Source organism: Oncorhynchus nerka, linkage group LG27 (assembly GCF_034236695.1).
Source record: "Oncorhynchus nerka isolate Pitt River linkage group LG27, Oner_Uvic_2.0, whole genome shotgun sequence".
Taxonomy (NCBI): domain Eukaryota; kingdom Metazoa; phylum Chordata; class Actinopteri; order Salmoniformes; family Salmonidae; genus Oncorhynchus; species Oncorhynchus nerka.
In genome coordinates, this window is record NC_088422.1 from 50,981,332 (window position 1) to 50,996,100 (window position 14,769).

The window sequence follows — 14,769 nt, forward strand, 5'->3', positions numbered from 1 at the left end:
GGACCAATCTCCAGCCCCAGGACTCACACTATTTGACAGAGGTGAAATACCTGCTATATGCTGATGACTTGGTACTTCTATCACCAACCAAAGAAGGTCTTCAACAGAACATTAATATTCTGGAGCAATATTGCCATAATTGGGCCCTGGCAGTAAATTTCCAAAAAACTAAAATCATGATTTCCCCCCCAAAAAACATGTGTCAGAAACACAAATATAAATTCACCCTGAACACCTTAATAGGGCTTCAATAGGATTGAAACCTAATGTGTCGTGGAGGGGGTGGGGCACGTATTGGCAAAGAGACACTACTTGGCATGACAGGCCGAGATTCACATAATTTTACCATCAGAGCGTGCCAGTGGACTACTGTTAAGTATACTTTAGTGTGAAAGTGTTGGGATCTGGGACAATGTTTACCCAAACCCAAAATGAATATTTATGAGCAATTCCCCACACCCTACTACCAACCTGAATGCTTGTTTATTTAAATTTCAAGGGGTTGGGCAAAGGCTGAAATTGTGTTTGACAGTTACCCTTTAAAGCAGTACGTAACTGTGAGCATTTTCTTCAATGGTAAACCGCCTGAGTAAGACATCTTCATTGATTCACCATCTTTGGTGAACAAGTGCACACTTTGGGAGGATGGAGAGAATGACAATTAGAACAGTATACTGTGTGTGGTGCGCATGTGAGTGTGATCAAAGAGGATCCAGGGCGCCTTGTTTTCAACATTGATAGTTTACTTCAGCTTTCTTTTTTACGGCACATTGGAAATGTAAGCAAATTCTATAAAAATTCAAACCAAACATGAACAGATAGGGCGAGAGAAACTGAATACACGCACACTGTTTAAGGAAAACATTAGCTGTGAAAGACAATTTGATGGCGTTCCAAAAAAATGAATTGTCGCTTTGTGTCCAGTCTGATACAGAGATTTAAGTATACATACAGATGTGTACATTTACAAAACACTGTCTCTGAAGAGTCAAACCCATTTTGTCCTCTCTCTGGAGCCAGTTAAAATACCCTTTCTGTTAAAACCAGGGAGCACAGCATGAACAAGGCTCAGCTTGGTTGCGCAAATCCATTTTTTTAGTTGGTGGTTTAAATTCAGATAGCAGGATGTAGTCATGGTTTCTCGAAGTCTGACGACGTTCCGTCAAAGACCGAGAAGCACTTCCGGAACCAGTCGTGACGGGGGCAGCCCAGGCACTCTGGTACCCCGGTGGAATACTCTTTTTGTAGGGGCCTCAGGCGGACTGGAGCTGTGGTCCCGGAGCCCCCAAACACCCCTCTGCCAAGCCGTTAGGCCGGCTGCTGCCTGGGCAAGGCACCTCTTTCCTGGGGAGGGATGCGGCGAATAGAGTATCCAACATCCCCAGAACTTCCAGGAGGTCCTGCTGGTAGTCAACCTCTCTCTCCACTAGCTCCTGGAGACATACAAGCTGCCTGTCCACTACTGAAGACTGACCCACCACTGCCTGGTAGATGTCTGAGGAAACCGAGGGCAGGAGAATGACACACACACACACACCTAACAAACTTGAAGAATTTTTTATAGTACAACTTCAGTGCGGCAGCAGTACCCCTGGCCCCGCAGACCCCACAACGGCATGCATGCGACACCCACACTGCTCAAATCATAGGCAAATGCAAACATTTTTGCCTAATAATCATTTGGCAGATGACTGCCTCATTAGGAATGGTAGGTTACAGACTGTTATGGATACTTGGTAATTGGCTGCTCTTCAGTAAGCTATCTAGAAATACATTTAAAATGTACAAATCAGGGCTCTCACTAGGACTTTCTGACAAGGTGGTGCTGATGTAGGACTATGGTTGGGTGGGGGAAAGTCAGTCGAATCCCCCCTCCCAGGAAGTTGGAGCTTTTTGTCTGTTTGAAAACCCTGTAACCTGTAATTTCTTCAAACCTAGTCTTAAATTATATCAAATAATGTAGCTAACACAGACGTCTGGTTTGATCCTAAATTAAATTGAGGGTCTCAAGGACATTTTTTAGGTTCAATTTAGGTGTAATGATTATTTTATTCAATCGCTGTTTTTTTTGTGCATAGTCAAGTGAAAATGTAAATTGGCTTAATTTTGTTTGGGGAGAAAATTCAGAATAATTCAATTACTTGATGCAATGTAGTAGTTTAGCTTACTGTGGGGCGGCAGGGTAGCCTAGTGGTTAGAGCATTGGACTAGTAACCCAAAGGTTGCAAGTTCAAATCCCCGAGCTGACAAGGTACAAAATCTGTCGTTCTGCCCCTGAACAGGCAGTTAACCCACTGTTCCTAGGCCGTCATTGAAAATAAGAATTTGTTCTTAACTGACTTGCCTAGTAAAATAAAAAATAAAATAAAAAACTGTAGGCAATTTGGAATATGAAACAACGGTCTTTCTGTGAAGGACAGTATTAGAGGTTTCCATTCACGCGCACTAAACTACTGCAACACCGCACATTTCCTTGCTCGTCAATGCACCTACTAACTTTTCAGAGTTCAAAGCATGTGCAGGCAAAAAAAAGTGTCCTTGCTCAGTTGACTAAACGCTGCAGCTAACTACCTTTGTTGTTATGACGCCTTGACCTCAAACTGTGTACATGGTACCAAATTCTGTGCAGGTTGGCACGTCTGTATACATATTCAGAATAAATCAATTAAGATTTGTTTCACAAACTCACCAAGAATCATCTCAGTGGCGGTGACGAGGACAGGTGTAAACCTGGGATCAACTACATTCCTGTGAAGGAGAAGATAAAACGATGTCAAGACACATGAGCAGGTGTGCCGCAGTCTTGTGTAGTGGTTGTGCTGCAGACTCCTGACCACACATTGCCCCCTCTGGCCTGTGCCTGCAAATCTGTATCCCTCTTACCTGTCTACCCGTCACTTTATCTCAAAGAGAAAATACCAATAAAACAATTACACATTGTAAAAAACAAACACTAGGGAGTAGGTAGGCGCTGATTTGGAATTGGGTATTTGAGTGAGTGTTACCCAATCAGGAACTTGAGGAGTAGAGAGAGGTTCTGCTCGGCTCGTCCGGCCAGAGCGTTCTTCAAAGTTCCTCGGCGATCCAACTCCTTCATCACCGCCACCGTGATCTCAGGATTTTTGTTCCTCCGCCACGACTGCGAGCACACACACACACTTAAAAAACTATCAAGATTGTACAAGATATTTGTCTGCGTTGCTGAGATCATCAGGAAAGTAATTGTACCTCCAGGGCGGTATCCAAGGCCTTGGAGATGTTGAATTTCTTCAGCTGTTTGTCGTATTTGGCCAGATGGCTCTTCACTGGTTTGCTGACAAGAAAGTCATCCTAAGGAGAGAAGAGGTTCGATTTCAGGTCACTAGCTAGGTATCCATTCAATTGATGACAGATTTTCAGGTGAATATTCTAAAAACTGCATAAAGAAAATGTGCATTTTCCCACCGGTGGTGTTTCCACCAAGGGGAATTGTTGCAGGTAAAAATCAGTGAGTGATGATGTAGTGCAGACAATGTACTTTTGCGCTTAAGTTCTTATGTACCGAATAAAAATATAAATGTTGAGTTTATTTTTACAGGGACAGTGCACATTAATCCATCGCGTTTTCAATTCCACTGATAGATTTGTCACAAAAACTGTTGCGTTATTTAGCAAGTGTGCCTACTCTGATCAAGGCATGTGCGCACTAGCCAACAGCTTGCAGATAGTGTGGGTAGGCTGTGCGGGTAAGCTAGTCTATATGATGAGAACATTATGAAAAAGAGAAAGAACATTTGTCAAACAGCAGTCAAGCGTAGATCATGTCACCAGAATTAGACGATAGTTATTGGAAAGCAGCAACAAGATCACCCTGTGAAGTTCATAAGTTATTTTATCTGTATGTAGGCTAATAAACTGTATGCTTTCCCGAGTCGTAGTGGGAGGACCACACCATATGTGGTCCTCCTACTTATGACTACAAGTTTACGTCAATAGGATGGATACTATATCAATACTTGCACATACAGGCTATCTGCAGGTTCCATGAAGTTGGATTTAAGACCTAAGACCTTTTAATGCCACTTGGAATGCAAATGAACACCAATTTTGAGGTCTGCGCGCACTACACACCTGCAAATATACCTCTCTAGAAATGAGCCCGTGTTGGCAAAAAGTAGTATTTGGAACGCCGACTTTGAGCCAGTCAGCGGTTTAGTTACCTCAACTTGCTCAATTTCCACATTATTCATTACGAGAGTAGTTGAGGTTTAGTGAATGATTTGCCCCAAATACAATGCTTTTAGTTTTGGAAATATTTAGGATCAACTTATTCCTTTGCTACCCATTCTGAAACTAACTGCAGCTCTTTGTTAAGTGTCGCAGTCATTTCAGTCGCTGTAGTAGCTGACGTGTATAGTGTTGAGTCATCCGCATACATAGACACACTGGCCTTACTCAAAGCCAATGACAAAGCCAACGATTGAAAAAAGCAAGGGGCCAAAACAGCTACCCTGGGGAATTCCTGCTTCTAACTGGATTATGTTTGAGATGCTTCCATTAAAAGAACACCTTCTGTGTTCTGGTAGACAAGTAACTCTTGATCCACATTATAGCAGGGGGTGTAAAGCCATAACACATCCATTTTTCCAGCAGCAGACTATGATTGATAATGTCAAAAGCTACACTGAAGTCTAACAAGACAGCCCCCCCCCACAATAATAATTTATCATCAATTTCTCTCAGCCAATCATCTGTCATTTGTGTGTAAAGTGCTTGCTGAGTGACACAGAAAGATGCCCCTATGTTGAACAAACATTATCTGTACCAAAACTTCCTGTTTCCATCACAGCTGTCGTGATTTTTTGTTTACTTTCCTCGCATATAAACTGTGAATGGAAATGTGGTTTCGCTTTTTTTTATTTATTAAATATAAAAACCACTACTGAATTCATCAGGCCGTTCTACGGGGAGTTATCTGAATTCAAACGGTAAACTGAAAATAAGTCCTTGGAAAATGAAACTATATCCTTAATTGAAAATAAATGCCATTTAACCTCTTCAACCTATGGGGGGCGCTATGTCATTATTGGATAAAAAAACGTGCCCGTTTTAAGCGCAATATTTTGTCACAAAAAGATGCTCGACTATGCATATAATTGGCAGCTTTGGAAAGAAAACACTGACGTTTTCAAAACTGCAAAGATATTATCTGTGAGTGCCACAGAACTCATGCTACAGGCGAAACCAAGATGAAACCTCAAACAGGAAATGAGCAGAATTTTTGAGGCTGTTTCCCATCGTCTCCTTATATGGCTGTGAATGTGCCATGAATGAGCCTAAGCTCTCTGCCGTTCGTCCAAGATGTCTGCAGCATTGTGACGTATTTGTAGGCATATCATTGGAAGATTGGCCATAAGAGACTACATTTGCCAGGGTTCCGCCCGGTGTCCTTTGTCTAAAATGTTGCGTAATCTTCAGCTGCAGGCATTTTGCCATGGGATTCTGAGGGGAAAGCACACTTCCACGAACTATATATCATCGAAGAGATATGTGAAAAACACCTTGAGGATTGGTTCTAAACAACGTTTGCCATGTTTCAGTCGATATTATGGAGTTAATTTGGAAAAAAGTTTGACGTTTTGATAACTGAATTTTCGGGTTTTTTTGGTAGCCAAACGTGACGCACCAAACGGACCGATTTCTCCTGCACAAATATTTCAGGAAAAACTGAACATTTGCTATCTAACGGAGAGTCTCCTCATTGAAAACATCCGAAGTTCTTCAAAGGTAAATGATTTATTTGAATGTTTCTGTTTTTTGTGAAAATGTTGCCTGCTGATGCTAACGCTAAATGCTAGCTATCAATAGCTATCAATACTGTTACACAAATGCTAGTTTTGCTATGGTTGAGAAGCATATTTTTGAAAATCTGAGATGACAGTGTTGTTAACAAAAGGCTAATAAGCTTGAGAGCTAGCATATTGATTTCATTTCATTTGCGATTTTCATGAATAGTTAACGTTGTGTTATGCTAATGAGCTTGCGGATAGATTTACACAATCCTGGATACAGGTTTTTTAGTAGCTAAACGTGACGCACAAAATGGAGTGATTTCTCCTAAACAAATTATCTTTCAGGAAAAACTGAACATTTGCTATCTAACTGAGAGTCTCCTCATTGAAAACATCCGAAGTTCTTCAAAGGTAAATTATTTTATTTGAATGGTTTTCTGTTTTTTGTGAAAATGTTGCCTGCTGAATGCTAACGCTAAATGCTATGCTAACGCCATTTCCCGAAGATTTGCATTATGGGCCCTAGAGTACGGAAATAGTGTCCTCTGCATGTATACTTCATATTTTGACGAATTTAACACGACATCATCCGGGAACTTTTGGCATACTAACTATATCATACTATGACCAATAAGCATACTATATACTCAATTCACGGCACAAATAGTACAGTCAGTGTGGTTAGTATGAGTATTCGAACACAGCTCTATACACTGCAGCTTTCCAGAAACCGGGTTAAAACCCCTGTAGTGAGAATTGTTCTTTGTAGTAGAATAAAACAGTTGGGGGAATAGGCACTTGCCTTTTTTGGGACATAGTTTCTTCCTTTGACAAAGATGCGGTACACTGGCTGCATTCTCTGTTTTCCAGCCATTTCCCGTTTCTCCTCAGAGCTCTTCCTATGTTTGATGCTCAGGACGCCATTGGTCATCCCAACGACAATGGACTCGTCATCAGGCTAAACATACAGACAGAAACCATTAGCCTTGTGACTTTATTAATATCTGAAAAGCCTTCATACACAATCCATAAATCAAACATAATCATAATAGTGTATTGCTCAGTCTCAGTTCGGGATTACTTGTAAACTTACAGCCAGGGCCAGACTGAGAATGGAGGCGGCGTAGTCAAAGTTATGAACCACCTTGTAGTTGGTTGTGTTGTAGATTTTCACATGCCTGCAGCGTAAAAAACAAACAAAAACGCATATTCATCTAATCAAGAGATCCATCAAAACATCCAATAATTTTTACAATAATCTCGTTAATAAATATGTTTGCCAGAGGCTGTTTCAGAGTTGAAGAGCTCATTTGTAGTTCAGTCGATGGATCACTCAAGGAACCTTCACTCGACATGCCTACTGCAATACACACACAAACCTGTCTAGAGCTGCTCACACACACCTGTCGAGGGAGGCAGAGAGCAGTCTCTGTCCGTTGCTGCTGAGACTGAGACAGGTGACGGTCTTGTGGTGGTTCTTCAGTGACACCAGAGGCTGACCTCCCTTCAGCAGGTCCCACACCTTCACATAGCGCCCTCCTGTGGGGGAAGGGGAGACAACAACTTGGTCTAAATGGTCTTTCCTCCATCAGCACAGATGTGACGAGCACAACAAATAATGGAGGGTGTCATGACTGTCCAGTGAGTATCTGAATTGGTCAGATAAGCTTGGCAATAGATAACTTCAGCGAGACCCCCTCTCACCCCCTAAGGGGGAGAAGGGAGCTGGTGGAGGGGTTGACAGATCACACCCTGTTATAAATCAAGGAGAGAACATTCCTCTCCAATGTTCACACAGGAATGTGCCTTTGTCTCAACAGACATTTCCACACCAAAACTCTAACATGTTCTAAAGTGAATACTGGAACAATATTTCTAACAAAGAAAGTGGGGAATGGGCAGAGGTGACCTAAAAAAAACACTAATGTCACATGGGTTGTTATTTTCTGATGTCATTAAACATGTTAAAGGAAATACTGTAACTTGAAAAGTATACACACTGTGTGTGCCGTGTCCATCTTCTACGTTGTGTATGAAATATGAAAAGTGTTTTTTTTTGTTAAAGAGAGGGATGTGATCTTACAAGACATGCAGTCAACATGTCAGAAGGACGACCCCAGGGCCCACAAGACATGCAGTCAACATGTCAGAAGGACGACCCCAGGGCCCACAAGACATGGAGTCAACATGTCAGAAGGACGACCCCAGGGCCCACAAGACATGCAGTCAACATGTCAGAAGGACGACCCCAGGGCCCACAAGACATGCAGTTACCCAGGACATCACCTCAACATTCTACATGTTCATCACACCAGCCGTCGAAAAAATTATCTTGGAGATGAGAAATTTGGAGGATTTCCGTAAATATGGAGACAACTGGAAAAGGATGGATCAGATTGACCTGCGTGTCTACATAGGGCTGCTAGTCTTAGCGGATGTGTATAGGTCCCGAGGTGAGGCTACATGTAGTCTCTGGGATGCAGAGAGTGGAAGGGCGATTAAAAAAATAAAATAAAAATGGTTTAAAAAATATATATATATATTATTATTTTTTGTGCCACAATGATTGAAAGTCTTTCACACTTTCTCAAGAATGCTACGATTTGAGAACCGTGAGTCAAGACCTGCAAGACATGTGAGAGGAAAATGCACTTGTAACCCCACACATTCAAAGGGAGTGCCTCCCCCGCACAGCAGCCTTTGCAGTGCTTGTGGCAAGTTAACAAATACTATGTGCTGCACATGTGAGAAATACACCTGCAAAGTCCAGGCACACACACTTACATACTGTCCTACATGTGCTAATTAGAGATGATTGATTTATGTTCTTCACGTTTTTGTTTTGTATCTATCTTATTTTATTCTTATTTATTGTTGTTTTATTGTTGTTGCGCTAAGAACCTTGGCGTGATCCTGGACAACACCCTGTCGTTCTCAACTAACATCAAGGCGGTGGCCCGTTCTTGTAGGTTCATGCTCTACAACATCCGCAGAGTACGACCCTGCCTCACACAGGAAGCAGCGCAGGTCCTAATCCAGGCACTTGTCATCTCCCGTCTGGATTACTGCAACTCGCTGTTGGCTGGGCTCCCTGCCTGTGCCATTAAACCCCTACAACTCATCCAGAACGCCGCAGCCCGTCTGGTGTTCAACCTTCCCAAGTTCTCTCACGTCACCCCGCTCCTCCGCTCTCTCCACTGGCTTCCAGTTGAAGCTCGCATCCGCTACAAGACCATGGTGCTTGTCTACGGAGCTGTGAGGGGAATGGCACCTCAGTACCTCCAGGCTCTGATCAGGCCCTACACCCAAACAAGGGCACTGCGTTCATCCACCTCTGGCCTGCTCGCCTCCCTACCACTGAGGAAGTACAGTTCCCGCGCAGCCCAGTCAAAACTGTTCGCTGCTCTGGCCCCCCAATGGTGGAACAAACTCCCTCACGACGCCAGGACAGCGGAGTCAATCACCACCTTCCGGAGACACCTGAAACCCCACCTCTTTCAGGAATACCTAGGATAGGATAAAGTAATCCTTCTCACCCCCCCCCTTAAAAGATTTAGATGCACTATTGTAAAGTGGCTGTTCCACTGGATGTCTTAAGGTGAACGCACCAATTTGTAAGTCGCTCTGGATAAGAGCGTCTGCTAAATGACTTAAATGTAAAATGTAAATGTAGATACAATAAGAGGAAATTGTTTCTATGACTTTGTACGAGTAGTCAAAGAGCGTGTCAGCCTCACGAACCGCCCCTTTTGAATGAACTGTATAAAACGGCGGGTTAAGAATTAACATATCAGACCAGAGAGGCGTGTACAGCTCACGTCCAAAATGGTTCGAACTCTAAAATCTCAACACGAGGTAGAGACGATAGTCACCCCCCCGGACAATCACTGGTACAGCTGATTAGCTGTCCTATGTAAAGTATCTAGAAAAGTAAACTTAAGTGGGACCATTCTACTACTCTTCTCAAATCACCCTAGAATGCTACTCTCATCCCCCAATGGGAACCATCGACATGGCTGGCTAGCCTATCTTCAAAGAGGCAGCTTCAGGAACGAATGGAAAGTAGAATAAACTCCGTAGTTCTGTTCAGGACCACACAACAAAGTCAACGACGGCAGAGGAGGACAACAGTAGAAGATAGGTGGACAATAAGAGCATTACAAGCGTTGAGAAAGGTCCAACCAAACCCCTTTCCAAGAAGGCTTGGTTCTGACACGAGATACACTGCGAACCAAGGCATTCACACGTATACATTCATGATTTCTTACTCCAAACGGGCAGCGGTTCGTGTGCAAAGTAGTTTCTAAATGTACCAAAGTACTATGGTCTCTGTCCCTCTCTCTGTCCCTCTCCATGTATTTTTTGTAACAAGCCACCATATTGCGTCAGTCCGCTAGGGACCTGCTTTTAATGTATTAAGTGTGCATGTTTATCCTGTGTTATCATTTACTTAACTAGAAAATAAATTAAACCTATTTGTGTAGTACTGAATCATAAGTAAGGCTGGGGTTTAAAAAAGTAAAGTCATGATAAGCGGCACAAGTATGAGGTTAATTATATTATCCTGTAAGGGGGATATGGCTTAATATTGACAATTTATCCTTTGTTGAAATTGAGATGTTCTCTCACTGGCCTACACACAAAACCCCATAATGTCAAAGTGGAATTATGTTAAAAAAATATATTTTAGAAATTCATTTAAAATGAAAAGCTAAAATGTCTCAAGTCAATAAACATTCAACCCCTTTGTTATGGCAAGGCTAAATAAGTTCAGGAGTAAAAATTGTCTTAAGTCACATGGACTCACTGTGTGTAATAGTGTTTAAAAAATTTTTTATGACTACCTCATCTCTGTACCCCACACATACAATTATCTGCAAGGTCCCTTAGTTGAGCAGTGAATTTCAAACATATTCAACCAGTAAATGTTTCCAACACTAAAAGCATTGTATTTGGGACAAATCATTCACTAAACCTCAACTACATCGTGTAAAAGAATTATGTGGAATTTGAGTGCTTGGATTAACTGTCATGGTCAAAACATATTGATACAACAGGAGCTAAAATGGGGAGAAGTCAGTCCACAATAAAGTGCTGTTCTGAATTCTAAACAGCATTATCAACAAATAGAGTCCTGCGGGCCCTAGTTTTGTCAAACCTGGACTACTGTTCAGTCGTGTGTTTAGGTGTCACAGAGGGACTTCAGAAAATGACAATTGGCTCAGAACAGGACAGCAGGGCTGGTCCTTACATGTACACGGAGAGCTAACATTAATGCATCTCTCATGGCTCAAAGTGGACGAGAGATTGACTTCATCACTACTTGTTTTTCTAAGAAGTGTTAACATGCTGAATGTACCGAGGTGTCTGTTTAACTACTAGCACACAGTTCGGACATCCATGCACACCCCACAAAACATGCCACCAGAGGTCTCTTCACAATCTCAAGAACAGACTATGGGAGGCGCACAATACTACATAGAGCCATGGTTACATGGAACCCACATCAGGTAACTGATGCAATGTATTGGGTAAAGTGTTATGAAAAGTAATGTGTAATTTTTAAAACTGTATATACCTGTCTTAATGGTGCTGGACCCCAGGAAGAGAATGGGGATCTCCTTAATAAAATCAAATACTACAAAGTATTGACTTTTGTAAATGAGATAATTCTGAATAAAACATTTTTTATTTGTTTAATAGTTTTCACTTTGTCATTATGGGTAGTGTGTAGATGGGTGAATTTGATTTTTATTGTACATTTTGAATGTACAAACAACTTTAGCATTTTAGCTAATCATTTACTGCTTAAAATAGTTGCAAAAATTGTAACAAATTGTACGCGTTGCAAATTTGTAATATATAATATGAATTGTAATTCATAACGTATCATACGAAATGAGTGATGGACATGCACAAATTAATACATATCCTACGAAACCTAACATACCATACTAAATGGAGTGTCTCGGATTTACATACAAAATAATACGAAATGCTCCGAGACCAGGTTGGTAAAGAAGATCAGGTAAGGCGGCTACTATTGGGACAACAATACCAGTGTGGTGTCTGGTCTTCATCTTGAGGACCACAAATGGTTATGGAACTCAAAATCACAGTACAATATTATGGTTATGCAGCTATGCGGTTACAGCTTACCTGCTGAAACCAGTAGTCCTTCAGAGGGGTAGAGCAGAACGCTCTCCACGGGCTGGCTGTGGTCCATGGTCATCACACTCTTTTCCACTCTGGCATCAAACACCCTTAGTGTGTGGTCATAGGAGCCTGAGGGTGGGGGACAGAGACAATACACAGACACACAAACAACAAACACACTTTCAGCATGTGTGTAGATAGCAAACCAACACTATCAAGAATGTATGGGTGTTTAAAGGGATAATTCTGGATTTTGGCAATGAAGCCCTTTACCTACTACTTCAGAGTCAAAAGAACTTGTGGATATCCTTTTAATGTCTCTGCATCCAGTATAAAAGGAACTAAGAGGTGGCTTCACAAGTCAATGCTAACTAGCATTAGCGCAATGACCGGAAGACTAAAGAAACAGCTAGCATGCTAGCTCTTCCCATAGACTTCCAGTCATTACACCAACGCTAGTTAGCAATTGCGCTAATGCTATTTGGCAACTTCATTAAAACTGAACGCAGAGACATAAAAATGGTATCCACGAGTTCATCCGGCTGTGGGGATGTAGATAAAGGGCTTCATTGCCAAAATCCCAAACTATCCCTTTACAATGGCTGGTAGAGGCAGTTGTGTGAAATGATGATTTCTGAAAACATGTCTTTGTATCAGTAACTGTGTTTCATTTCACCGGTTATGAAGATATCTCTGTTGAGTTTGCTGGTGATGGCACAGCGGACATAGTCTGTGTGTTCCTTGTATGAGGTCAGTTCAGTGGAATTGGGGATGTCCCACAGGCGACAAGTGTAGTCGTCTGAGCCCGTCAGGATGTGATAACAGTCTGAGGTGAAATCTGTTACATGCACCCCCCTTGAGCAGAGAGAAACAGTTCAGTTAATTGTAGTAAAGAACACCAGAATAAGGAATAAAAAAATGGGGTCCAAAACATCCACACAAGACACTTGTCAGAGGCTTTAGTTTCAGTTTTAGTTCAGTTGATGGATCACTCAAGGAATCGTCACTCAACGGGCCTGCTGCTGAACTTAGCAATTTTATTTTTGCCCACTGATAGGGAAGGATTAGGGGACATTTTCCAACCAGACATTGGGAACCCGGTGACGTTGAATTGAGGACCTACTTTGTGTGCCCTTTGAACACCCTGAGCGCCACCTTTCCGCTGACATCAAAGAGCCGCACCACGGAGTCCTCGCATCCTGCCACCAAGAGCTGACCATCTGACCGGAACTTTCCGCTGTACGCCGTGTCCTTGAAGCGAGTAAATGTCTTGACTGGCTCCGTAGAAAACGGTCCGTAGATGTGGATCTGAAACAAGCAGCGGGTTTAGAATGAGTGAGGGACACACACACACACACTTTCAGCTTGTGTAGATGGCAACCAACACTATCAAGACTATGATTGTTTAAGATGGCTCGTAGAGGCTATGGTCATAATTGTTTAGATCATAATTTGTAGTTCAGTCGATGGATCACAGAAGGAATCACTTTATATGCCATTGTCATCATGGATTTAATGAGAGGATATAGTTCAGAACTAAATTAACCTCCATTGTTTTCCTAGTGTCTACTAACATGTATGTGAATGGCAGTGAGACCAGCCTACCCGTGTAGAAGCAGTCACTGCATAGTTGTGGGGTGCCAGGGAGGAGAAGTCAATGCTTGTGACTGCTCCAAATTCCTTTATCTGGACTGGGGCCTGAAAAACATTCAACAACAGAGAAGAGTTGAGAGAACACAATCAAAGACAAGTCAACTTCATCAGTAGGCTATTATTGTCTTGTTACTGCAATATGGAAACATAATAGCTAGTATGCTCATGCTGCCACCAACAACACATCGACAGTGTGACAGGCTTACCTTGTAGTTTTTCCAATATAATGTGTCCGGAGTAACTTTCTCTCCAAGTTTGGGATATATTGGGATTTTTGTGGATTTGAATGAAGCCATTTCTGTATGTTGATAAGGCTCCTCTTAATCTTCGTATAGTTTCCGCCCACCTAATTTATGTGAGGAACACATAAAATATGAACACTCAAATAAACCAAATCTAAAACTGAGCATGCAGAATCACTACCTACACAGCGTTGTTGTATGCAGCGCAGCATGTGCTAGCTAACTAGCTAGCTAGCTACCAAGTATTAACATTTTAAGTCTGCAACATCAGACAGCTTGGAGTTGATTATGCTTAAGTTAGCTACCCACTAGCGTCTACACATACTTAACGTATGGAAGTAACCTTTTTCTTCGATCACTTTATTGAAATGGAAAAACAGGAGTATAGCATTGAAAATGGCTAGCTAACTAGCATACACAACGTGGTCCAATAGCGGTCCGCACGCCAACAAGATTTAACAAATACTTTTTCAAACAAGGTTTCTCACCTTTGGGTGGTAATTCCTTGACTAAACTCAGTAGATCGTAATCCAATTGATTCAATTCAGAAATAGGTTTGCGTTAGATAAACCAAAATGCATTCATGTTTAAAAAGTTATCAAGTTGTTCTGTGCCCACAGGCTCCAGTCAAAGACAGTACAGTAAAAGAGAGGCAGAAACTGCTTCTCCAATAAAAATCCCTGATCACACATGTAGGCGATGTCATGGCGACGATGGCTAGCTAGGCTGACGCACAGAAGCACGTCGTTGGGTCTATCGGTCAAACTGCGCATGTGCAAGCCGTCAACATAAAGGGACTATTTCGATATCAAGTTGTTTTTGACGAAAATGATAACTTGTCAGTTTGTCACTTTCACGCAGTTGGAGTAGTAACGTGTTAAACTACTACTTTTCATTTCTCTCTGACTTCTCAAACCCGGCCTGGTCTGCTGGTCTGTTTCACAAGC

General features: G+C 42.0%; 1 protein-coding gene across 1 annotated transcript; it reads right to left on the reverse strand.

The window, feature by feature from the left end:
* Nucleotides 1-722: 722 nt before the first annotated feature.
* On the reverse strand, nt 723-14,480 carry utp15 (UTP15 small subunit processome component). The gene is made up of 13 exons (XM_029638530.2): nt 14,311-14,480; nt 13,787-13,926; nt 13,533-13,625; nt 13,051-13,235; nt 12,604-12,782; nt 11,931-12,056; nt 7,175-7,310; nt 6,865-6,949; nt 6,574-6,729; nt 3,229-3,330; nt 3,006-3,139; nt 2,690-2,748; nt 723-1,495 (listed from the first exon to the last, which is right to left on the reverse strand). Exons 2-13 carry the CDS (start codon nt 13,874-13,876, stop codon nt 1,254-1,256), a joined length of 1,587 nt encoding a protein of 528 aa, XP_029494390.1. The 5' UTR covers nt 13,877-13,926; nt 14,311-14,480; the 3' UTR covers nt 723-1,253.
* Nucleotides 14,481-14,769: the final 289 nt, after the last annotated feature.